The sequence below is a fragment of the Episyrphus balteatus genome, chromosome 3, assembly GCF_945859705.1.
Source record: "Episyrphus balteatus chromosome 3, idEpiBalt1.1, whole genome shotgun sequence".
In the NCBI taxonomy this organism is placed as follows: Eukaryota; Metazoa; Arthropoda; class Insecta; order Diptera; family Syrphidae; genus Episyrphus; species Episyrphus balteatus.
Genome location: NC_079136.1, coordinates 41,987,285 through 42,014,954, shown reverse-complemented (window position 1 = coordinate 42,014,954; position 27,670 = coordinate 41,987,285). Strand labels below are relative to the sequence as shown.

Genomic DNA, 27,670 nt, shown 5'->3' with positions numbered 1-27,670 from the left:
ACTTGCTTGATTTATCTGATTGAGGTATTAATAGGTAATATCACATATAAAATTAAAAAAATAAAATCTTTCAAAATTCTTAAAAAAATAAACCAATAAAGGGTTATATAGAAAAAACAGACTAAGTACACATTTTTTACCGCTTTGATTACTTTTCTTATGCATTAATTATATATCTAATTTACTATTTTTCTACACAAACGTATGCTTAATTTGACTTATCAACTTTACTGTATGTCAATTACAAGCGTCTTGACAAATAATTGAAATATGCTTATACGCAATTCTAATCAAAATTCAAGGTATTTGGTCGGAAAAAGTTCATGTTCTAAAAACTCTGATTTGATTTGAGAAATCCTTTTATTACTTCGGTATTTTTATTTTTAAATCACAATAAATGGGTTCTCAAATAAATCATGATATTTAGGGTCACTGTATGTATTTTGATCAAATAATAATACTGAAAATTACCATAATTTTTGAAGGTTTTATTTGAAAAATAAAATGTTTTTCTCTCACTTATTCTGACCAGCTGCATTAAAAGTTTTTATTTTCATTTAAAATAGTACTCAGAATGTTCATTAATATTGTCCAATATAGTAGAGTAACTAAAGCTCCAAAAGTGGCAATATTTGAAATAAGAAATTATTTAAAAATTTTAACATGTCCTTTTAAAAACTTTTTCGTAATATAAATTGCATTTATTTTTCAAATTATTTTAGCCACATTTTTTAAGATTTGAAATTATAAAAGGAAATGTCAGTATGTATTACAGTTTATGAAAAAAATTAAAAAGTATTTCATTTTCGAAGAACTTTTTTAATAGAAGTTTTGAAAAAAAAAAATTACTATTTTTTTTTTGTAAATTAGCTAATTTTTTTTAAGTTCAACATTTAAATATAAAGTTATTTTTTCACCATTCAATAGCCCTTATTATTGAAAGTAAAATAGCAAAAGTTTAAAGTTCTTATTTGCCAAAGTCTTTGAGAAAATCAATTATTTTAATGCAAAAATTCTGTTTTTATCAAAAAATCCAATGAAAATGAAGTAATTTTTATTTTTTTTTTTTTTTCAAATCTGTAATAAATATTACCTTTTCCTCTTCGGAATTCATCTGATAAATAAAATAAATTCAAATATTACTAGGAAAAAGTTTGAAAAAAAAGCCATTTAAAAATTTTTAGTAAGGTTTTTTTTTACAAAACTCTCAGTTGAGGACCAATTTTTCGAAAAGTTTTGATTATATAGTGAATTTAAATTTATATAGATAGAAATGAGATTCTGGTTTTTTTTTTTAAAAGTGTAGGTATGCAAATATTGTAGGTGCTGCCGTTGGGTTTAAAATATTTTGTTTGCATTTGAAGTCAGTTCGTGAGAAAATTAAAGGTAGTCTTTTACTACCATATATATGTTTTCCTTAAATTACGTAGAGAATCTTTAGTATCATTTATCTTATGAAATTTAAGCAAAAAAATGGTTTTGTTAAAAAAAATTTAATTTCATCGTTTAAAAAAAAAAAGATCATCAAAATCAGATCTGTTCGGCCGGGTTTTCTAATAATTTGCTTTAGTTACTACACTAATAAAAATTATTGCTTTATAATGTCTACGAGCTTCAAATTAATTTTTCAAATATCATAAAATTTAAAATTTTATAGGTAAATCTATGAAAAGTTGAAATATTGTAAAACACCAGCACATTATTGCTCACAGTTTCCTTAATAATTGCTGGATTTGTATATCAATAGAAATGCAATATGATGTATAAATTTAAATAAAAAAAAAAAAACCTTGAAAATTTTTGAAAAACTAAAGCAAGAAAGTCTTCAATTCCAAAAACTGACTAAATATTACACTTTTAACTGTTATGATTACTTTTTTTTCGCAAACTTGATAAATTAAAAATGTATCCATATCAAACATTATTCTGCGTCAATTACAAGCTTAATGAAAAATAATTGAATTATCCTTATATGTAAAGCAAAATTCAACGCTTTTAGTCATAAAATGAATTAATTTGTGAACTCTGGATTAATCTTAAAAAACAATTAATTATAAATTCGGAAATTAATTTTTGATCATTATAAATGCGATTTTAAATGAAAGATAACATTCAAAGCTTACACTGGTCTGCAAGGAAATCCTCCTTTAAATAAAACTATGTATATTGTATACTTTTCTAAAGGATTTTTGTATGCTGATTCCGAATCCGAAGTCAGAATTGATGTAGTACGTCACGTTTTTCAGATATTCCCGTTAGACAATCTCAAAAACCCATTTTTTTGCTGTTTTCGAAGAAATATTTTGGCATAATGTAATATTTTTCAATTAAAATTCTTACGGTTTTTAAAAGAACTTATTTTTTTCTTTCAAATTAAGTTTCAATCTTCTCAATATCTCTTTTCTTCTCCGAGATATCTTAAGTAAGTTTAGTAGGTTTGGCATATCTTATCATAAAAAAAACTTATCTTTAAAAATTATTATATCTTTCTCCCTAGAAAAAAAAAATATACTTTTCTAATGGACTTTAGTGTGCTGATTTTGAATCCGAACTCAAAATTTCGGTCAGCTCTGGTTTGTGAGATATAGTAGTTTTAATTGAGATTTTCTAAGAAAAAACTTGATTTTGTGATACTTTAATGCGAATATCTTAAAATCCTCACGTGATAGAATTTTTTTGACTTCGGATTCTAACTCAGCACATCAAAAATTTTAAGAAAAGTATACTTTTGTTTCTAGGAGAAACAAATCTGAAGCTTTATAAGTCAGTTTATAAATGGTTTATTACAAATAAGATATTTATAAATACATAGATAAATAGTATATAAAATTACAAAACACGTAAAAAAATTTTTTAATGTATTTTATTATGGGTTTCTTTACATATTTGACTTTTTAAATATAATGGGCGTTGATATTTTACATTTTCCTTAATTAAGGTGTTTTTGTTCATGTTGGATTTACTAAAAAGTAAAGGGTTTCGATATTTCTGCTTTTTTTATAAATCAGTATTTTAAAACATGAGTAAACATTAATGTAAAAGGACATATTTGGTGTGAATCGATAGGCCATATTACGAGGAATAAGTCCTCCAAATTTGAGCTCAATGCTACAAATAGTTTTAATTTTGCACGAGTTCAAATAAATCTAAAAGGTTGATTTTTTAGAAACTACCCACATTTTTCAAAAATCATTTTTACAAAAATGGTACCTGATAGAATTTTTCTGAAACCAGGTTTAGATTCAAGAAAGTCTAATCTGTCATAATATCAAACAATTATTTGAAGGAGAAAAAAAAAGTTAAATTTTGCAGACCAGTGTTATTAGGGAAAGTAGGGGAAAGGCCGTCTGGCCTTTCAGTGTTTAACTGTCTTAAAACCAATAAAAAACTTCTTCTAATTAAAATAAAGGGGCATTAATAGTCGTCTTAAGACCCCGGTTTATCTTAGACTGGGATTTATAAAATGTTATTTAAAAAGGATAAACTCCAGTCTTTTTTAGTAATAACTTAGACAGCGTCAATGAATATGGCCCATAGTCTTTTTTCATTAAGTTTATTATTTTTTTAGAAACTCTCAAAATTAATAAAAAACACTGAAAAGAAGATAATACGTTTTGAAAAAACATAAAAAAAAACTTTCTTGGCCCCACATGAGGGTAAGACCGCCCTATCAAATTTTGTTGGTAGACAAATTGTTTCTTTTGTTTTAAATTCAATCTATTTGCAATAATAACACACGTATGATAATATTTTCATTAGTGCTTCCTCCAGTCATTTATCTTTCTGGTAACTTTAACGAGTACCATCTTTTTTCACTTTTTTGAGCTACCTATCTGATTTTAATATGTCTTTTAATTTTATCTTTACGACTTTACTTCTTTCGCAGAAAATATTTTTTGAATATTTACTATCTACATATATAGAAAAAGAAATGCTAAAAATACTACCGATTAACATGAACGATAACATTTGATGAAAAGTCACAAAATTTACTGTCTCAATGGAACTTGCTCAAACTTACAAACGTAGTTGACCACATTGTATATATATTTCTATACTACTATCATGAAGTCGAATTTAGTATTACTTTAAGTCACAACTATTTTGAGGTAGCGATCAGTGCATTTATTTCATACAAATTCTGCTTTTTTAAGCTCCCACTAGAGTTTCTAAGATCGTTTGTCTCCTTGATAGTACTATGGAAATATATATACAATGGTCGACCATACCAGAAGGCACTTATTTTATGTTACAAGTGTTGCCAATATTACTTTTTTTCATGCAACAAAGTGCAACGCACTTAACCCTAGATGAATTTTTAATAAAAAAGAATATTAGAAATTGCAATTGTTTTTGTAGGCTTATATGAAAATATGAATATTTTCAAGCGTATTTAGCAAATATTTTCTTTTCTTTTATTAAATATTTTTTTTTTTTTTGTAAAATACGCAGATTTTTAAAAATTATATTGTTTTTTAATACTTTTGAGTACTTATGACAGTTTTGTTTTTAAATGTGAAAACTTCTTTAGTATCGTAGTGATTTGAAACAAGATGAAACGAAAAAGCGACACGAAAAATAATTTGATTATAACTTCTTTGTTTTAATAGATAGATAAATTAAATTTATACTGTAGATAGGTAATTAAATAAACTATGACTGTGCAATTTCATTTCCATTCAATTTCTATTAATTTTCTATTAATTTCATATACAATATCCTGAGATAATTATCATACAATCAGAAATCAATATTATGTTCCGTCAATAGAAAGCATGAGAGATAATTGAAACAGGAGATGTACCTATAATAAAATTTTTTAGATTCAAAAGTTGATACTTGATCATCAAAATACATAATATTGTTTAAGTTATAATAAACTTTGCATATAAACAAACTCAAACCCACTTTACTGTTAACCCCACTAAAACTTTAACCCCACCCTTATTCCTATAACGTGTCCAAGAAGTAGTTTTTTAAATGATTAAATGTATTCATGTGTACAACAAAAACAAAAAGAAGCAACAAGCACCAAACAGCAAACAAGGACCAACAAACAACCAAACACCCCAATAACCAACCAAACAACTTAATAACAAAAAAACAAACACCTAACAATAAACATGAAACAATGAACATCAGAGAATAAACAACAATTAACAATCGAAAGACAAAAAACAAGAGGCAGCCAAACAATTAAATCATTATACAACTAAACAACAAAACACTTACAACAAACGAACAATCAAACAAACAATCAAACAAACAATCAAACAAACAATCAAACAAACAATCAAACAAACAATCAACAAACAATCAAACAAACAATCAAACAAACAATCAAATAAACAATCAATCAAACAGACTAAACAATCAAACATACAATCAAACAAATAATCAAACAAATAATCAAACAAACAATAAAACAAACAATCAAACAAACAATAAAACAAACAATCAAACAAACAATCAAACAAAGAATCAAACAAACAATCAAACAAACAATCAAACAAACAATCAAACAAACAATCAAACAAACAATCAATCAAACAAACTAAACAATCAAACATACAATCAAACACAATCAAACAAATAATCAAACAAACAATCAAACAATCAATCAAACAATCAAACATACAATCAAACAAATAATCAAACAATCTAACCAACATTCAACTATATACATAAAACACTATATACATAAAACACTATTTGATTGCACTCATAACCATAGCAGCGAAGCGCTATGCAACGGGCAGGTCGGCTAGTAATAAATATAAATTGGTAAGGTAATTTAAAGTATATTTACTTATCAAAGAAATTAATTTAATAAATTTGTTTAAAATTATTTGCTATATTTCTTCACGTTTTCAAGATTTCCGATTATTATTGAAATATCGATCATTTTGAATATTTCGATTAACGGTAATTCCACTTCTTCACTTTTTGGTTTTGCCCGTTGATTTGCCGCATGCGTTCATTGTTTTGTCAAGTACACCGCCTGATTTGTCAGGAATTTTGTTACTTAAAACTGTTAACGCCATTTCTTTGGAGGTAGCTTGCCATGGGTACATAATCTAGTACATTTACTACTAGAATAACTCATAAATTCAATCCTAAGTGGGCTTGAGGTCTGGTTTTAATTGTTTCTCCCTTTTTAATCCAGCTTCAATCCCAATTATTATTGAATTTATAAGTAGTTCTATTAGTAAATGTACTAGATTATCTACTCATGAGTAAACTACTACTTTCAGAGGAACTAATGTGTCTCTTTTGACAAGACCAAGTGGATTTTGATGAAATTTTTCCATAATACAACTACATTAGCCACGCCCCTTGGGAAGTGTTAAACTACTCATGGACAGATAATAATTCGTAGATCTAGTACTATAATAAATATGATCTTCTGCTCGAGAAGAACTTATGAAACTGTCAAAAAGACCATGGTTGACAAGAGATGAAGGAAACACAATTTTTTTATTCTATCCAAATACATGATACGTAGTTTATTAAAAAAAACTCTTAAAAATTGACTAATTGCGTGATCTATAAAATATTTCTATAGCTTTGCTTGTTTATCTGCTATATACTCATAATATATTATCTGTCTTAAAAGCTGTTATCATGAAATTCCTTACCTATTTGTCTATCTTAAGTCAATATTACTTGTAGATAAAAATGAATTCTTTGAATTCCACAAAATATCTACTTAAAACACATTATTTCAAAGAAATATAAAAAAACACCCTTGACGTAATTTGTATTGTGTATAGAGTACGCAATACTCACACCCTAGTATATAATATAAAATGAAAATTTACCTTGTAAAAAAGAAAAAGAAGTCAAAAATAGAATTAAAAAAAACTAAAGGTCAATGGCATGTTTTTTTTATGATTGTATTTTAATATTAAGCATTCAACAATATTTATATGTATATACCTATGCATTTTCCAAGAAAAAAAATAATGATTTAAAATTTAAAAAAAAACGTACTTCACCGGAACATATCCGGTGTGGACCACCCCCAAGGCAAAGAACTTTTTTGTTTTTTAAGTCGCAGACACAGGAAATTCCACAAAATTTATTCGTTTTTTTTTTCAATGTTTGTACCTTACCTATAGCTTATTTATTATTCGTCGTTAAAATATCTAATCTGAAGAATGTGTTCAAATAAAAATAAATAAAAAAAAACTTGTTAAACTATGCAACAAAATTATAAACAATTTGTTTTTTTTTGTTTCAATGTGTTGGCTTTTTACTATACCCTTGATAAAGATTTACGTTTTTGTTTTTAACGCAATTTACTTATGTTTAATTTTTTTTTTTTTAAGTGAAGCTATGTCAAGGTGATGATATTGAAATAATAAGCAGTCAAGTCATACATCACGCATCTTATTTCCTTTCGTAATAATTTTGTTTTGTCTTTTTTACTTTGTAGTAGTTTTTGTTTTACGCATTTTTTTTAATGCGTACTTGAAAAATTCAATAACAATTTAATGTTTGCTTCTATGGAAGTTGATCAAAACCAATTTCCTCTGCTTTTGACAAAAATAAAAAAAAAAAAATTAGGTACGTGCCGAGTACAGGTACACCGGATATAAATCGAGAGCATGTCGTTCATTATTGTGTACACAAGCTTTATATTTTGTACTATTTGTGTATTAGGCTTAAACAAAGAGTATAGTATTTTAGGGTAGAACCACATTTTTTTGAAATGGAAAGTAAGTGATCGTTAGGAAAACTAATCGAATACAATTCTTATGATGTTGTGTTTCGTTAAGTTTTATTCGTTTGAAGAACTCCAGACAGTAGCTGATATTAGAAAAATTGACACCTCATTTCAATTTAATAAAATATATTCTTTTTACCACGTGTCATGTGGTACTAGACTTTCGGTAAGTTTTCATCTTCTCATGTGTAGGTAGTCTATATATTAAATCCTTTAAAACAAGCGAAAGCTTCTTTTCGTCAAGTTTTTGGCTAGTTATACTTTCGCTTTTGATCACAACTAATGTTAAGAAATTGAAAGATGATTGCAAATGTTTTTGTGTAGAAACGTACGAAATGAAAACTGAACGAAACTTAGCAATCCTCGTCCTTATTTGACGAGATGGACTTTCAATCGATTTTGTATGCGACTATTTTAAAATTCTCATTGCAAAACAGTTTAATTCATTGATAATATTAACAAAAACACTAATTCTAGCACATCTTGTTGCGTAGACAAAGGGTTTCTCAGTTTTCGTTAAATTTTTTTTTATACAAATCAAACAGATATAATGAATTAATTTTTTGTGTTACTGTTAAAGTTTATAGACACTACTATTATTATAGAAGCAGTCATGTTACTATTCCAATAACATGATATATCTTTTATTATGCCTGTATCATTTCCGGTTTAACCAGGTGACTTCTTTTTATTTTGAAAAACAAAATTCTTCGTTCCTTTTTTTTAACGAAATTTTAATAAATACTTTTGTGAGAAAGTAAAAAATGACTGTGTACCTATACATTTTGTGTGTTATATACAAAAATAAATATATGAATAAGAATTTTAATATAATTTAAATATTCCAAAAAAAAAAAGAAACAATGTAGGTATAGTGTGCATGTTTTTTGTAGATCTTAATTTGTTATCGACATCTAGTCAATTCTCAAATATACTTTATTTCATTAGCAAAAACTTGTTGTTCTTTTGAGTTCTGTTTTTTTTTTTTTTGATTGCTAATTTACATATTAATATGGAGACACGTGGGTTGAAATTTTGGGGAGAACACAATCAACATATTAAATTGACAATTTTTGTTTTGTTTTTCATAAAATCATTCATTTCATTTTGTGGTTAAAACTTAAAGGTACCAAACTGCTTTATATTTTAAGAAGGCGAGATTTTTTTCCCTTTTGGATTAAAGCTTTGTTATTCCAGCCAAGATTGTAGGGTTGCCATCTTGCAACAACGATAGAAATCTACCACGATAGTGGTAAACTTCTCATGAGTAGAAATCTAGTACAATAACGTCACATTCCTATCTACTCGAAAAGAAGATCATGTGTTGCTTTTTGATTTAGTTCTGCTTATTATTTACCTACTTATGAAAAGTCTACCACCTCCAAAAGTATGCGGCTATTATTGTATGAGCGGTGAAGGAAGGAAAAAAAAAATGGCGCCCAATGCGGGATGGCAAATGTTATTAAATACGATTAATGTGATGCCAAAAAAACACAATACCATTTAGTCTATGCCACTGTTTCTTTTTGCAATCATACTAATCGTATTTAATAACATTTGCCATCCCGCATTGGGCGCCATTTTTTCGTTATCTTTTTCAATTTGAAAAAGGATTATAGTTTCCTGGAGGCACTTTACCGCCCAGTCATACAAAATATGTTTAAGTTTTGGCAAGCAAGTTGCAGCAGGACGAAGCCCAATTCCCTTGTCCAATCGCTGCTAATGCTGGGTGCTATCTGCTTTATAAATTCCATCGATCAATAAATGTTAATAAACTTAGAGCAAACCTCTGTCATTATATCTATTTTTGTCCATATCTGATAGATTGGTCTGACTATACTTGACTTTTTTTTTTATATTTTTATATCTTATCAATCAACAACGCAACACTTAAAGTAGCTTTTTTTTAAATTTCTTGTGACCGTCCTCGGTTGGAATGTGCATTTCGATAGATTAATATTTATTATCATAATAATTATTTTAACATTCCAACTATAGGCTCCTTAAAATAAAATTGTAATAAATTATACAATCGTAATATAATTTCTTAATCACTTTGATAGATAAGATTAGTATCCAAGACGAACTTATAAATGGAGGCAACAAGATGGCAACCATGTCGTTTAGCACGTTCCATAATATTGAAAATGGACGTCATAGAGTCTATCTTTTCTTTTTTGCTATTTGTCATTTTATTTTCTTCAATAAAAACAAAATAAAAATTCCTTAACTTTAAAAATATATATGAGTTATTAATATTTTTATCAGCGGTTTATTTTCTTTCCCACAGAGAGGGCTACAAAAAAAATCCGAACAGGATAGCCCGACATTAGGAAAAAATGAAGAAGAACAAAAACAGAAAAAAAAGTGCACAAGTCGCGCTCTCAAAATGGCAAAAGTTGCTGACTTCTGCTAGGTTAGGAACAGACAACAGAATAATAATTAAATTCTTAGGAATTATTTTACATATCGTTGGTCGTTGTCGTCCGTCCGTCGTCCATCGTAGTCAGAGCACAAAGTATTATAGTTTTGTATGTATTTGCATGACCCATTGATTTCGGGGCAATGATCCGCGGTGATAGGGGGAGAAGGTGTTGAATGTGCAGCACCCTTGCAATACAAATTGGATTCACAAAGAAGGCTCCGGCCCCAGCCTGGTCATATTATGGTACTACGGTTGACCGGGTATAGCAGCGCAATGTGGGGGCAGTATTAGTGCTGTGGAAGAGAGGCAGAGAGTGGGTGGTGTTGATTGTAGTGGTCATTATAGGGCTGCACTCAACCGCAACGAAGCTTATCATAAATATTCACACAAACACACAAAAACATTCTAACGGACATTGTATGTTTGTTTGTATAGATATGCTGAGCCGAACTAAAAAAAAAATTACAAAGAGTGTGTTTGAAATTCTATCGGGACAAGGAATAGCTTTGCACAAATCTTATAGGGCTTCTTTTGGTATAGTTATTTTTATATGCTCGGGCTGAATGAGAATATAAATTTTCCCTTTTCATCAATTTTTTTTTCGTATTGTTGTTGTTTGTTTTTTTTTTTACTGTGCCTTTGTTTTGCATGCATTGGCAGGGAATTATTTAGGAGAATTCTCTCTAATCTTACCGTTGCTATGGATATGTTAACCATGTAATCTCTTTCGGTAGGCCGTTTCGCTATAGAAAAGAAAAAATGATGAGTTTGGTTATTTTCTGAGTATGTTTACAGGTTGCTTTGACAGCTACTTTTTCACAAAGTAAGTTTAAGGTTGAATAATAATGACGAGTGTGGGATAGAGTATATACAACATCTGCAGAATTAGTTTGGATTCTTTAATACATTAGAAAAAGCCTTTGTAAAAGAAAATCTAAATGGCGCCCAACTGGGGACCACAGTTCTTTTCTTTGATTTCTACGTTTCTGTTTTTTTGTTTTTTTTTTGGAAAAATGCATGTTATTCATAAAAATGGTTTAAAACACATAATCTGCTCACAATTTTTAGTGTTAAGTTACAACACTAGAATAAACCTCATTAGGAAACATACATAAATGGCGCCCAGTGCGGGATCGTTTTATTTTTCTTCATATGATTATTTTTTTTTTTTCACATTAAAAATAGATTCAAATGTACAACACTTGAATAAGCCTTGTAAGAAAAAACTTAAATGGCGCCCAATGGGGGATCACAATTTTGTTTTCTAGTTATATCGCTTTTTTTGTAAAAATAAATTCATATCTGAGAATAATTCTTATAGAAAATCGCAAATGGCGCCCAGTGCAAATATAACGCATTATTTTTGTCAAATCCAATTTTCTAGTCAATTAAGTAAAAAACCGACGTCAAATGGGTTTTTAAAATAAGTTGGCGCCCAACGCCAGTTTTTTGATATTCTATTAAAAAAAATTAAGGAGGAGAACCTTTTTATTTCTTCCATATAATCTTATGAATCCACTACCAATGCTTATGGGGAACAGTCTCTATATTTTATTTAGAATAACCTTTATAATTTATTTTCATTTCACTTCTTAAAGATTTTCCCAAATAAATATTTTATTTTTCTGTTTCATTTTTATCATTTTAGATACACAAAGCCACAATCTTTTGAGGATTGTATTGGCGATGAGCTGCCCGTTGGTTGGGAAGAAGCTTATGACACAAATATCGGTCGTTATTACATTAATCACATTAGTCAAACCACACAATTGGAGGATCCAAGACAAGAATGGAAGAGTGTCCAAGAGGCGATGCTTCGAGATTATCTCAACGCCGCACAGGACGTTTTGGAGAAGAAGAGAGAAATGTATGATGTTAAACAACAGCGTTTGCTGATTGCCCAAGATGAATTCAATCATTTGAATACATTGGCCGCTAGTCGTAGTAGTTGTAAGTATATAACCTCGCATTGGGCGCCAGTTCTCTCTTAATCAATTTCAAACTTAAACTAACAATCACTATTTTTAGTATGCTCATCATCAAGCTCGATCAATACCCGCCATGATCCGGACCTGTTGCGCGCTGATCTAGTCCTCGCCAAGGAGCGCGTTCGTCGTCTAAAACAAGAACTTCATCATATCAACACTGACATATCGTACACCCAACGCGGTGTCAATACCCTCTATTCGGTTGGCGAAAAAATCAATGCCCGCCAAAATGGTTGCTACGACATTGCCGAAGTTCAAGCCATACGCGAAGAAATGCTCAAGGTGCAAAAATCCCTCGTCTCTGGCGAAAAAGTACGCGAAGAGCTCATGCAAAGTCTGGTACAAATCAAAAATGAACTTAGCCGGCAACAGTATAGTGAAGAAGCTGCCGCTGATCTACTCAATGCCACTTCACCATTTGATCGTGTCTGTGTAGCGTCACAAACCGACCTTTGCGGAGCTGCTAATGATAGTATGAATAGTGGGGCAAGATTTGCTGAAATGTTCAAAACCAAACTGCAATACAGTGAATGGCGCAAACGTATCAAGCAACTGCAACAACAGTTGGCCGATCATGTGGAACGCATTGAACCCGGCCAATTGGAATCAGACAAAGATCGTTTGTTGTTGATTCAGGAAAAGGAAAAACTCCTCACAGAATTAAAGAGTATTCCAATGAAATCCAAATCCCAACAAGAAATCCTCATGATTGCCCAGACACGAAGAAAACTGGAAGAGGATCTTAATGAAGCATATGAGGCTACTAATCAATGCATTGCCAATCGTTTGCGATTGCACGAAGAAAAACAAACACTTCTTGCTAAGCTGCAAGAAGCACTCAAGTCAACAAAAATGTTGGAAGAACGACTCAAGTCATTCTCATCTGAGAGCACCTTCTCAATCAGTAGTGGATCTAGTTTGGGTTCGCTATCAACTGCCAGCAGTAAGAGTGCTTTAAGTTTCACAGATATTTACCTAGATCCACTTTCGGTGGATCCACAAATCGATGTGGTCGATCTTCATCGAAGATCACAAGGATTATTCCAAATGCAATCTGCCATGTCATTGTCACCACGTAGCAGTTTGTCAATGGAAACACCACCAGCGTCTCCAATGAAATATACCGATGCACCCAAAGAGGAACCAACTTATGCAAATGCATCGAACTTCAATTTACCCCAACAGCAACAACAAAAACAAAAAACACCAAACTACGATCTAGATTCAGCGGTCTTTGATGTCATGATGTTGGAAGAGAAACTCCATGATTTGAAGACGGTGCCAATTAATTTAGCTGCACCATTGTCTCCAATCTATGAGAAGCCATCCCTGTTGGATCTGCCACAAGATATGCTCAGTCGATCATCATCCACATCGAATACACGATCTGTATCGGCTGCCGTCAGTAATGAGTCGGTAGCTGGTGATTCGGGTGTATTCGAAGCATCCCGAGCTCATTTGCCCCGAAAGGAATTGGCACAAGTTCAAATCGGGTTGAAATACTTTAAGAACGAGGCCATTTTCGTAGTTTCCCTTGAGAGAGCAAATAATTTAGCTGCTTTGCTGACCACTGCGACGGACAATTCTCAAGTGTAAGTGTCAATAGTTCATAGACACTAAGGCCATTTGGTTATAACACTCTCCTTGTGTAATTTTAGGTACCTTCGTGCTGCTCTCCTGCCAAATTCCCTGCAATCCATTCGAACAAAGAACGTTTCCGACTTCCACAAGCCAATGTTTGGTGATAATTTCGCTGTGCCAATTTCGTTAAGCAAACTGCTAACGAAGAATCTTCATGTTACCGTTATTTGTGTAACTGGACAAAAGGAGGAGATTATTGTAAGTGTTCTTTGCTCAAAATATAATCTCGAAAACTCCATTTCTAACTTTAAAATCTCATTTTTTAGGGAACTGTTCATATAAGTTTGGCTGAATTCAATGCTGATGACTCCACACTCAAGTGGTACAATGTTCTCAGCTCAAGATTCATGCCCAGTTTTGATGGCAAAGAGGAATCTTCCGACGAATCGACAATAACCTCATCTCAAACATCGACTCTAACGAGAAATCAAGCTCCTCCGTTTGAAATGCAAGCACAGATTGCCGAAGAACTCAAAGAGTATCTGAATCTAAACGATGATGCCGAAGAGGAAGACGAAGAAGATGAGCCCGAAGAAGAGGAAGAAGATGCCACTGGCGGCGATTATGGTAAAATATTCCCTTTCCTTGTATAACACCTTAAACTAACTTTTATTTCCCATTTCCCATTTTTAGCTGAATTAACGAGAAAAATGCTAGACGCCTACATGAATAATGTAAAACAAGAGTACGCCGACAAAGAAACGAATACCGAGTGTGCCTTCCCCCCAGAAAAATGCCGAGCTAGGCTGAGTGATCCCACCTCCCAACAGCAGCAGCAACAAAATAACCAACAACAACAATCCGCTATTGACGATAGACCCGTCAAGCGTTCACAAACTTTTACGCCTAGCGCTGCTGTTGGTAAAAGTCGTTATACCTGCCGATTAAATCGTAGTGATTCGGATTCTGCTATGCATTTTGGTGTTACACCACATCCATTCCATAGAGGAGCCGTCGAAAGGAGATCATTGCGATTCCATACAAAGACTTCAAAACCAGTCACAAGTAAGAATTTCTTAAAAACAAACCGTTTTCGACCTTCTAACTAATGATTTTTCTTCACTTTTTTTTAAAGAACTTCATCATACTCATATCCCAAGAACAAGTTTAGATCTAGAATTGGATCTACAAGCGCAACATAGCAAATTAGATTTTCTAAATGATGAAATCATCAAGTTGCAGAATTTGAAACAAACGTAAGTTTAAACTTTAAATAATATTGGAAATAGAAAACTGTATTTTTTTGTTTTTGATAATAGCCTTGAACAAGCCCGAGATAATCGAGATACAAGAATTGCCACATGGGCAATGGAAAATGAAGAATTCCAACGATTAGTTGAACGTGCCGATCCAGCAAAATGTCCTGAAGAGAAACAACTACAACGATTGCTGCATAAAACATCAAAGGAAATTTATAAATTGCGCAAGACCAAAGTTGCTAAAGGATCAGTTGATTTGGTCTCTTTCAAGTGAGTTGAACTTTTTAATATTTATAAAAATGTTTTTTTGTGTTCAAAGAGCTCTAGATTATTTTTACTACCATGACTATTTTGATAGAAGGTAATTATGTGCCAAGTAGACCTAGGATCTTTTTAAACATTTTAATAATTTATTTTGAAAACTCACCCGATATGACTTTAGCTCCATCCTTTAGTTGATTCTGAATTTATCTCTTGAGTCAGTATTACTTTTAGGTATAGAAAGTAAATGCGCCAATTTCCTTTACATAAGTACTTAGGGCATTTGCTGAATCGAAACTTAAATAATTTATGTAGAACATAAACTCTCATTCATTACTTTTTCCTCTGCGTAAACTGTCACATAAGGATTTATGTTGAGCTTAAATGTTTAAGTTTTAACTCAGCAAACAGGTGTTAGTCATCTTAGAATAAAGTCTAGTTGGATGGGTACTGCCAAATCTCGTTATTTCGTCTTAAAGAAAAATTAGAATCCGAGCATTTCTCCGTCGTTGAACATTTTTTATCCTTTTGTTCTCGTACTTCGACGTCATATATTCAAGGTTCCAAACGGACTTTCAGATTTTGTACAATTTACTGCATTACTTTGCTAGTCCCCAGAATCTGTCAGTACCATGCGTAACAATGTTAGTGCCTTGTGGAGTAATGCCATGTTCGTTAACGAGTACCAATTTTTCTTACTAACATTTTTAATTGTTTTTCCAAGCAAAGGTGCATTTTTCAGATCTTTTTGCGACACCGATAATCTGCATTCGTGCCAAACAAAGAGAACTTGCATCCACACTTTAAGAAAGTTTTTAGGTGTGGAAGAAGATTATATCACAGATGTGATACCCCTTTAGCCACATTTCACTGATTCATATCGTTTTTATTCGGTAGAGAGCGATTAAAATCGTCACTCTAAACTAGATATAAATTCCGAACTTTCCATAATACTCGGTTCTGTTTTAACAGAACAAAAGCTTAATATAAAAAGAACTTCATATTTCTAGAATTTCCTTGTTTCCGTGTTAACCAAATAGCAACAAATTTTTCCTCTTAAAATGTTAATCTGTAAGAAATAAAAAAGGAATAGAATTTTTTCAATATTTTTGTCCGTATTAATATACTTATCATTCTATAGCTTCTTCCAGGAAGTCATCTCGAATTCCGCTTTTCAAGTTGAATCTAATCACTCTATTAAAGATATTTAATATTCCCACGCCTCTTTCCCCCCCAGATACCGCACGCGCTGGGGTCCATTTTCACCGAGTACGAAGTCATTTGCGGATGATTATCGTATCGGCACTTTTTAGTGTTTTTGAAGATAAAAACAAATTAAAAAGAACTAAATAAGTAAAGAGAATGGTGATACGAATATCAAAGGAAGGTCAAAGATTGGGACTGCTTAGTACAAGCATTTATTATATCTGTGCAAAATAAAAAAAATTTAAAATGAACAAAAAAATAAATTTAATATTTCATGTTTAATTTTCAGAAAGTGTCAAAATTTTAAAACAAAAATGTTTTAATAGTCAAGATGAGATCTTCTTTTGATTCTCGCTTCCTCTGACAATATTAACTTCGTTTTATCTGACTTCATTGTTCATAAATTGTCTGCATTACAATTTTTTAGAAGTTTCAAATAAATTACGCGATTCAAGTTTTTCGAAACCAAATTCTACCAAATTAACCAGGTCAAGTCGAATACAAGTCGATTTAGGTTTACGAAAGGCAAGAACAATGTTTTCTCTGTAACTGCAAAGTCCTTTCTCAATCAAGACATGAAGGTTTTGGTGCACAGTTTCTAGAAGCCCTAAACATTTCTTTATTAAAGGAATTAAAGACCAAATAATTTTCTAAAAAAAATGGAAATGATTTAGTGAAATTCATACGAACCTTTTATACAGGGCAAGGGAAAACATTCAGCTCATGCAAATATGTGACCAGGATAGATTCAGACCAACAGTCTCTAATGACCAGTGATCTCAATAATGTCTTCCTTGGCCAGAACCATTTCACCAGCAATTAAGGCCACAAGAGTCAAAACAAATCGAACCTTGCTAAATGGGATTTTCTGAGCTGATGCTCTACACACCTACCAAAATTTTCGATTCTTTAAAAATCCGGATCTAATTTTTGTCATCTGAATACGAGAACTTGTTTTTGCCTATTGTGATTAATCTAACGTTCAAATTATTGTACCTTTTGGTTATTCAGTACAGCACGTAGAGTGACGATACGATTTGTAATATTAAGGACTTTTTGAATTCTGTATGTTTTCATTGGGACACATAGAGCGATACCAGATTTTTTAGAGAAAGACCTTCCAATTTCATGATAAACCAAAATATTGTGTATTTCTTATAGATAGAATATTTGTAATTTTGTTTTAAGCTCCTTTTTTTATTTCATATCAAACTAATAACGACTTTTATCTTTTGTTGTATCTTTTTAGAGAAAAAATAGCCTTCTTCACCCGCAAAGGTTTATCAGTGCCTGAATTACCCATCGAATTCATTGTTACCGAAGAAGATGTCATCGAAGAAGATGAAGCTGAATATGAAAATGATGGCTATAGCAATAATCAGCCACCAGCAATTGCCATTAATACGGCTCTTGTAGAAGCCACAACAAAAAGCCAACAACAACCAATAAAGAATCTCATAGTTGCATCATCATCATCCGCATCCCCATTGCCAGTTGTAGGAGTTTCTTCATTATCAGCTTCTACATCAATAACATCCATACCCATTATAACACCACCACCATCATCAACCAATAACAATAATTGTATGTCAAGAGAATTACCAACTTATGCAGCAGCAACAGCTGCATCTAAATCAAGAGCAGCTGCTGCTGCTGCAGCAGCAGCAGCCCTTGCTGCATCAAATGCCTGTCAACCATCAACATCAGCAGCTGCATTAGCAGCTGTTGCATCAACATCAGTCACAACGACAACATCAACAACGTCCAGCAATACAACAGAACAAGCTTCTTCAACTGAGAACAGTCGATTTGATTATGTAGTAGATCGAACATATGGCGTTGAGGTTTAAAGAAGCTTAAAAGAAATTTTTGTCTGGAATTTGTTGTATATAAAACATTATTTTTTGTTATTTAAAAAAAAAAAAACAAAGTTGTTAATATTGAATACATAAATTATAAAATTATAGAAAATAAGAAACAAAAAAAAATATTTAAAATGAAACGTTAAAAAAAAACTGATATCTATTGTGCCTTACAGAGGATTAGTTTTTTTATTTGTTGTTGTCAACTTTCATTTAGAAAAAAAAAAAAAACTAAAATATCCAAGGACATTTTTGAATATTTAAAAATTATTAAACAAAAAAAATAATAACAAATTTTGTAAATTTAAGATTATTTAAATTAAATTATAGAAATGCTTATATTATGATATATTATATATTTTTATACAAAAAAAAACCTATATAATTATTAAAAAAAAAAAACTGTACATACATTTAAAAAATTATAAACAAAAAAACAATTTTATATAATTATAAACAAATTATTAAAATTAAGGCTTGCGTTTTTGTTGAGCTGTCTATTATTATATTCTAAAATAAAAAATATTTAAAAACAAAAAAATGAATTTAAATTAATTTTATATATTATTTTGCTATAAATGTAGTTTAGCGAAGAGATATTACTATGTAGTATAGCTGCCTATTCATTGTTATTTCATAGTTATATAGTTTGTAAAAAAAAATACCAATACAATAAATATTAATAAATTATAAACAAAAAAAAAAATAAATAAACAAAACAAATCTAACCAATTTGAGTATATTTTTATTTTCTCTTACAATTAATAATATTTTTATATTAAAAATAAAAACAAAAACAAAACAAAAAAGCCCTTTAAACCACCAAAATTAATAAACTAAAAAAAATATATGTATATATATATTTTTATAAACAAAAAAATAATCAATATTGTAATATATAACATTTACAAGTCTTCTATCCTGTCTTTTGCCTTTATACAAAAAAAAAATTAAAACAAAAAACATCTTCTTTTTTAGCAATTGTGCAATAAAACAATGGAAACATGAACTAAAAACTAATTTAAATAAAATAATTAAACACTAATATTATTATTGTATGCTAGTTATTTTTTTTTAATAAATATATAAAAAATAAATAAATAATATATAAAATATAGACCAACTAAAGAGAACAATGTGTCTGTATTAAATAAAAAAAATCAGAACAAATTAAATTAATTAATTAATTTTATTATTAAAAAAATCCTTAAATTCTTTTTTGTATATTTATATAGAAATGAGATGAATATACTAATTTTGAAAATATATATACATAAATAAACAAATGAGAGAGAACCAAACTGTTAAGAAAAAAAAAAAAGAAATTTAATATAACACAGTGAAAAAGAAATTTGTTGAATCATATTATACATATACGTATTTTTAATTTTTAAAAAAATTAATTTTGTCTCAGCTGTGTATGAATAGCAGCTGAATGGAAAGGACAATAGCTCTTGTTTGAGTTTGCCCAATATTTGTTGTATTATATAAAAAAAAATATATGAATGAATTTATTTGATATGACATGAAATGATTAGAAATTAAAACAAAAGAAAAAAACAAACTTAATAATTAATATATATAAACAATACAATATACATATTATGCCAATTGATGAAAAATATACAAGAATGACATAAAACCAAAAATTAATATTTTGTTTTATTTACGGAAAGTTTAAAGAGGCATGGGATGTGGAATTAAAAATTTATTGCATAGATATCAAGGAGTAGGGTAGTAACCAAAACCAACCAAGTTCTGTAGCAATTTTGGCACTACACTTTTATTTACAGGAACCAACTCATGCTATTTTCATGTAAAATTGCGCCTGAGGGGTTCGCAAGGTTGACATCAGAAATCGGGGTCAAGCCTCCCGGTTTACCTTTCTTCTTACTTCGTGTTGGAACTTTGTATTATACTGCCTTTTTGAAGCAATACTAACTGAGTGGTTAATATTCCACAATTTTACTTTAATCATCAATTTAAGGGACACGCGTGGGCCGCTGCTCTAGGAACTCACATTACATAAAAATTTAAAATTCTGCATCAAAAAGTAGTGAAATCTAAACATAATCATATTAGCTAAAAAAAATAAAATGCACGACTGGGGTCGCACGAACTTGCTCTTAGAGTTAAAGTTGCTTAAATTTTTAAGACTTTTTATAAAAAAATAAAATAAAAAAAAATAAAATTCGTTTTAAAAAAAAAATAAAATAAAATCTGAAATTAAATTGCCCTCCAAAACAAGTATGCAGTTTTGATTGATATATTAACATGCATTTTTAGAAAAAAAAATTTCAAAATCGTTAGAGCCGTTTTTTAAAAAACTAATTTTTTATAAATAATTTTTTGGAAAAAAAGTTTAAAAATAAAATTGGTATGCCATTTTGTAGAAATCACTAATCAACATCTAAAAACAAAATTTCAAAAAAATTAAGTGTCCCGTTTTCGAAAATTTGATTTTTCAAAAAAAAATTTTCAAAATTTTTTTAAAAATCCAAAAATTATTTTTTTCAAAATTTTATTTTTGGCTTACATTTAAATTATATAAATGCTTCTTCACAAAAAGTTTCGTTGAAATTGAATAATTAGTTTTGGAGATAATCGGATTTGAAAAAAACGGTTCTATGGCAGGTACCGTTAATAATGATTTTCAAAAAAAAATTTTTTCATTAGAAGATAGACCTTAACTTTAAACTAACACTTGAATTTTTTAAACAAAATCGTTAGAGCCGTTTTCGAGATATTTCAATTTTACTAAAATCGGTATATGACAAGTACCGTTATTTTTGGTCCAAAAAAATTAATTCCAAAAACCCCTCTGGAGAGTCGCCAAATAACGCTGCATACCAGGTTTGACATCAATCGGTCCATCCGTTTAGGCTGTAGCTCCTTATACAGACAGACAGACTGACAGACAGACAGACAGACAGACGGACTTCCGGGACCCACTTTTTTGGCATTGTCTACCATCGTAATGTCATGGAAAAATGTTATCTCAACTTTTTTTTTTTGTACGAATGCATAACTTGATATATAGTACCTATATCGCAAGTAAAAAAGGTGTCAAGGTGCCTTCGTGCTTGAAATATTATCGCTATAGAATGCAAAAAAAGGTTTTTTTTTTATAACGGTTATATTTGAAGATCAGAGGCTAATAGAATTTTTCTGATTGCGGATTCGAGTTCAGCGACCCAAAAACATTCAGAAAAGTATATTTTGGTTCTTGTGGCAAAAATTCTGTGACGAGTAACTTAAACTTTAGATTAAGTTCAGTTTCTTTTTGGCTTATTAACTGAAACTTAAGATATTTCGAGCAATATAAGAGATATAAGAGTTTTTGAAGGAAGAATATCTGTTTTTATAATCACCGTTACAAATTTATTTATAATGAATTAACCCACATAAAAACAGAACCTCGAAAACAGCGAAAATGACGTTTTTTTAGCATTTTATAACGGTAATATTTTAAAAACGGAGGCCAATCAAATTTTTTTGTTTTCAGATTCGGATTCAGCACCTCAAAAACTACAAGAAAAGTATATTTTGGTTCTTGTGGCAAAAAAATAAGTTAAATTTTGTTGACCCAGTGTAATTTACCGGACCTGGGAATTGCACGTCAACTTTAAACGGCTGTAGATCCACCATTTTGTTTTTTTATTACTTCAAAACAATTGTGTTAATTATTATTCATGATGTCAATAATATTATGTATTTTCCTAATTTTAATAAATGCTTCTTTCAGTTTTCCAAAAAAAAAGTTCTTGAAAAACACTTCGTCTAGATGAATTTCCCCCCTTAACTCTTATCACAAATCAACTCCGCAGAGAAAAATATTTCTACTTTTGTAATTTTTCAAAAATTGTTAGACACAGAGCTGGCAGACGATTTTTTGCGCGAGAGGTAACCAATTGATATTAAATTTACTAGGATAAAAAGGGAAACAAAATTTGGGAATTTTCCCATTAAGCGTCTTCTCCCTAAAGCATTTCTCCTTGAGTTTTTAAAAGATGTCGTTTCTTCAACATACTTATACTTTCTCATTTCTTCAAATCTGTTTTGTGTAAAATAATGGTGCAGCAAGGAGCAGGTTCAAAAACGTTAGGTACTTTTAGTCAAGTAAGAAGATAGTAAATCAAGTTTCTGAATCGTTAGCTGTCGTCAAAAAAAAAAAAAAATTTTCCAATCCTGACAAAATCCTAAAAAAATTCCAATCTCATTTGCAAGCAAATGATTCGCAAGCACCTTGATCAATTAAAAAATTATTTAGGACAAAAATGGAAAATTATATGAACACTTGTATTTGCAGGTTTGCAAACATCTTTACTTTCTGTAAATGGAGAATTAAAAGATCAAAAGATGGTTGACACCATCGTTTATGACAGAAAGGTTCACTTCTCAATAACTGGCTAATTGCTATGAGGTATAGTTGTAAGTGTAGTACAGTCAAAATTTAAAAGGACGAAAACACTACAAAAAGTTTGAAATTAATTCAGATTTTTTTCGCATATTACAAGGTATCAAAATCAACGTATCCGATGTTTTATATTTAAAATTTAATTTTAAAATAGTTTAGCCAAGTTTGTAGTCCGAGTAACTTAGATACTGCTGTCAATAAGAATATAAAATACTCAAAACTAACAAGTCATTTAAGCGGGAACTTCTTTATTTTATGAGTTTTGCAACCAAACGCCGCCGCCGTATAGCAAGAGCAAGCTGCAGAAAAATGGATCTGAAATTTCAAATGAATTAACGATCGCGGGCAAAAACAAAGTGAAGTACTTTGAAATTCACTTCAACAATTTGCTGAGGTTCAATCTTCATTTTTAAACTATGCTAAGGAAAGCCAACTTTTCGTTTCATTGCCTGTAAAACCTGATGAAGAGAAGAACTTGACTTAAACAGTCAACGAGACTTCTACAATACAACCAGTAAGCAGTCATCAGCTACCTCCAAAACAGCGATTAAGGAGAATCAATTATTTGAGAGAATATGTAGTAGACTTTACTTTGACCGACAGCGATCATAGCATCACTGCAACGAGTGAGTCTTGAACCCTAATATGTACATACCTTCTATTAGCCAGAAGGCGCTATGTACCTACCAAGTATGGACTAAATCAAACTATCCATTTAGGCTTTAAATAGGGAGGCTAAGAGGCTTCTCTTATCAATAGATACCTTACCTACTCTTGTGATGTCCTTGAAAAAGTGCCTGCAATTTCTCTAACTGATTGGAAGCAAATACAAAAACTTTGTATACAATTTTATATCGTTCGTTAATAAACCAAATTGCTTTTCTTTTTATTGTGAATAATTTTTTTATAATAATGATACTTAACTTCCTATAACCTTATCCTAACTCTTATAACCCAGTCTTTGTTAAAACTGTCGTTCAATTAAATTTTCGTAGAAAAATATAGATTTTCTCTAAAGCCACTTTATGCATAAGCATGATCCATACGTTCCATGTCTCTGATTTCCATAAAATCAGTTTTCAAACGCTGCTTAACGATTTCTCGCCATATTGCTTCACGGTCTCGGTAATTGGAAATGCCCATACGCAATAGCGAGTGGTCCGTGATGCGGAGCAATGCCCGGCCGGTGATTTCGTTTTTCGAGAAATTTTCAATGTAGGAAAGATACTCACTGCAATGTCGTCGATACCAGATGAGGACATCTGAGGCACTCCAGAGGTAAACGGGCTTTGGGCGTGTTACCTTCACTCGGTGTTTGGTGTGGGTAAACATTTCGTTGATCATTGTTTTGGTTTGATTTTTTTTGTTTGGCGATGCTTTACTTTTAAACTAAGAAATTAGACACAATGGTTTACTTGATTTTGTAGATGATAGATTCCTAAAATGAAAGTTGATGAGTTGTATAATTAAGTTTTTCTTGTCCAAATATTTACGTTGTTCTGTTGCGAATAAAATAAATTTTTGATTTGTTGTTTTGGAATATTTTGAGAATTTGACGTAAGCAGGTGTCCCGTTAAGTTTATGTTACGTACGTGGTACGTTTGACATATAAAAAACAGTGCTGCCAAGATTCTTATTAAGCAGTGAAACCAGACATAAACTTCAAAGTTTAATGAAAGTTATTTTGATATTTTAGCGCTGTTCCATTTGATGTAGTAGTTTACTCGTGAGTAGAAATCTACTACAACAACTACACTTTAGTATCTCCTCGAGTAGAAGATCGTGTGTTATTTGAAGTACTAGATCTACTCATGAGTAAACTACCACCTATAATGGAACGGGGCTTTTATATATTAAAATTCAATAATTTAAATTAGAAATAACAGGTGTATTTTTTTGTTTCTCCATATAGATTTTGCACAAAAAAAAACGACATCGAGATATTTGAAATCAAAACCATTAACGTATTAAAAGCAACAACAACTATATCTGTATAGATATTTGAAAAATCCAGGGGTCAAATCGTCTTATACTTTAAAGCCTGGTGCGCTGTTCGCGCTAAATTTTAGCTGAAATAAAATTCCCATACAAGTTATCGATAATTTGTATGGAATCCATTTTAGCTCAGATAAAATTTTTCGATAATTTGTATGGGAGCTAAAATTTAGCGCGAGCAGCGTACCAGGCTTAACGAGTAAATCGTAAGCGGAATTTGTTCATTTGGCATGATGTCATACGTACAGCAAACAACTTCGTATTCAACTGAACGAAATGTCATTCGTTTGGTTTAAAGCTTTCGAACAAATTGTAAACGGGTTCAAAAAGTAAAGAAAATATAAGTATATCTTATTTAAAAATTAATTAAACTGTTGGAAATCAAGAAAACATTTACATTACGACATATATTAACAAAATAGAATTTCACTAAAAGAGTTCAAAACACCAGCACCAACCCCCATTGCAGACCATTTATTTAAAAAAAATAATTCCTCAAATCAGAATAATTTGAAAAAAAAAAAATTATATTTTATAATCAAAACGATGTGATTAATAATAAAACTTTTAAAATGTATAAAACAAAATCTTGCCAAAAGTGGGACTCGAACCCACGCAATTTACACTCCCATTTCTTTTATGAATCAACATTGCTCCTTGAGCCAGGCGCCTTAGACCGCTCGACCATGCTCACATAGGGATTGACGAGGTCAAATTTGTCATATGCCTTTGCATATGTAGATTCTGCCAAAAATTACGTTCTGTTTGCTAAAATTTGCCGCCATCCCAGTCTCTGTGCTCGTTTAATTTATAACGTAATTGTCTTTCGTACACTTGAGTTTTCGTGGACGGATGCGACGATTTGGCCCCAGAAAATTATCCGGAATTTACTTTTACCTTGATAAAAACAGTAGTACCAAGGTTCTTAAATTGTTGTGTTATCGATAATTCATACAGAAATATCAAAAATATTTAGCAAAAACAAGGCCTTTGTATATAAAATCTATAGTACTATCATGAAGTGAAATTCTTTAGTTTGTTCGCTACCTGAATGGTCGCGAGGGCGCTTAGATCGAATTCAATAATGGGAGTAAGGAGATGAGATATACATTTCTGTTTGAAATTTGACATAGTTTTTAGTTCGTTCGCTAGTTTACTATTTTGGTGGCGCTGTTTTTTTTCATGATAGTACTATAGATATTATATACAAAGAACAAGGCGGAGTCGACATTTTTGACAGGCAGCTGCCAAAGTGTATGTACAGTGGTGCCAAATATTTGGACAGATTTCTATCCGAATGCCGTTTTTTTTTGTGTGCAAAACTCTATGTAGAGAAAAAAAAAACACCTAATATATTGGCCTTATTGCGAGTGTCGTTTGTCTAGACGACCGGCGAAAATGAGTTTTGGTATTGTGAATCTCTATCGATGAACGACTTTTGTAGAAAATCGATCATCGAAAATCAATTTAGGTGTTGTGAAATTCTATTGTGAACGACATTTTTACTTGCGATATAGGTACTATAGGGCAAGTTTAGGATTCGTAAAAAAAATCGAACTCGAGATAACAATTTTACATGACATTACGATGATGGAGAATGCCAAAAAAGTGGGTCCGGCAATTCTGTCTGTCTGTCTGTCTGTCTGTCTGTCTGTCCGTCTGTCTCTATCTGGAGCTGCAGCCTAAACGAGTGAAGTGATTTTCTTCAAACTTGGTAGTTAGCAGTTTTTGGTGATTCCCTAGAGGGGAAATTGAAATTTTTTTTTTATGACCAAAACTAACGGTACCTGCCATATAACGGAAATAGAAAAGGTAATTTTTTTCAAAAACGGCTCTAACGATTTTGATTAAAATTTTTGTGTGTAATACTACACATAAGGGCCAACTTTTTAAATAAAAAAAATATTTTTTGTACCGTTATTAACGGTACCTGTCATAGAACGGTTTTTTTCGTTTCTGAATATCTCGTACAAAATTAACCCGATTTAAATGAAAATTTTTATACAAAAGTGTGTAAGTAAAGATAATATTAAAATTTTAGAAAAATTTCAAAAAACGCATTTTTGGTTTTTTAAAAAATATTTCAAATTTTTTTTTTGAAAAATCAATTTTTTGAAAACGGATCAATGAAAAATTTTGAAATTTAGTTTTTATGTGTAAATTAATTATTTCTTCAAAATGGCATACCAACTTTTTTTTTGAAAAATGTTAAAAAAATTTTATATATAAAAAATTATTTTTTTAAAAAACGGCTCCTACAATTTTCAAAATTTTTTTTCTAAAAATACCTTTTTATACGAGAAATAAAATGGCATATTTTTTTTTTTTTTTAAGATATTTTAAAACGGAGTTTTATTAATTATAAAAACAGATTTAATTTTTTTATACTACTTATGAAATTTCTTCAAAATATCGAATTTTAAATTTCTTGAATAAAAAGCTTTAACATTATAGTTACTTTAAGCATAAGAGCAAGTACGTGCGACCCCAGTCGTGCAATTTATTTAGTTTACAATTTTGCTATCGAGTCAAATCAAGTTCATAGTTCACAGTAGCAAATATCTTTGTCGAAAGAGAAACAAAATACCAAAACGAAAACAGGTATTTATTTATCAATTCGATCGACTTGAAAGTTGAACGACACTCGCAATAAGGGACTATGTTGGAGGGCTTTCACCACATTCTTGAACTTTGGACAACATTATTTAAGAGCCATTCTTCACAACCTACTTACTTGTGAATTTTATTTGAATTTATATCGGTAATATGATGCGCTAAAGATGTTTGTATAAGACCTGTACCTTCTGCTTTAAAACAAACCCAAAAAAGCGGGAATGAGCCTTATAGAAGCTTAATTGTTCCTGGGGAAGATAAAAAATCTTTTAAAAACAATTCATACCCAATGATTCTCATACTATGTTGGAAAAATTTTTACGAAAAACTCATT

General features: G+C 30.5%; 2 protein-coding genes across 2 annotated transcripts in view; one reads left to right on the top strand and one right to left on the bottom strand.

The window, feature by feature from the left end:
• The window catches only part of LOC129915518 (protein kibra), a 57,252-nt gene extending 38,702 nt beyond the window's left edge, over positions 1-18,550 (top strand). The window contains exons 3-10 of the mRNA XM_055995090.1: positions 11,803-12,104; positions 12,183-13,734; positions 13,801-13,981; positions 14,050-14,350; positions 14,417-14,788; positions 14,859-14,979; positions 15,043-15,252; positions 17,699-18,550. Of these exons, the coding sequence (XP_055851065.1) occupies positions 11,803-12,104; positions 12,183-13,734; positions 13,801-13,981; positions 14,050-14,350; positions 14,417-14,788; positions 14,859-14,979; positions 15,043-15,252; positions 17,699-18,299 (3,640 nt within the window). The 3' untranslated portion in view covers positions 18,300-18,550. The remainder of the gene's footprint in view (positions 1-11,802; positions 12,105-12,182; positions 13,735-13,800; positions 13,982-14,049; positions 14,351-14,416; positions 14,789-14,858; positions 14,980-15,042; positions 15,253-17,698) is intronic.
• Positions 18,551-23,575: 5,025 nt separating this feature from the next.
• Positions 23,576-24,340, bottom strand: LOC129915539 (protein aveugle). The gene is made up of 2 exons (XM_055995128.1): positions 24,222-24,340; positions 23,576-24,166 (listed from the first exon to the last, which is right to left on the bottom strand). Exon 2 carries the CDS (start codon positions 24,070-24,072, stop codon positions 23,752-23,754), a length of 321 nt encoding a protein of 106 aa, XP_055851103.1. The 5' UTR covers positions 24,073-24,166; positions 24,222-24,340; the 3' UTR covers positions 23,576-23,751.
• Positions 24,341-27,670: the final 3,330 nt, after the last annotated feature.

Coding starts and splice junctions, on each gene's coding strand:
- LOC129915539 (XM_055995128.1), bottom strand. CDS start 24,072: ATGATCAACGAAATGTTTACCCACACCAAACACCGAGTGAAGGTAACA.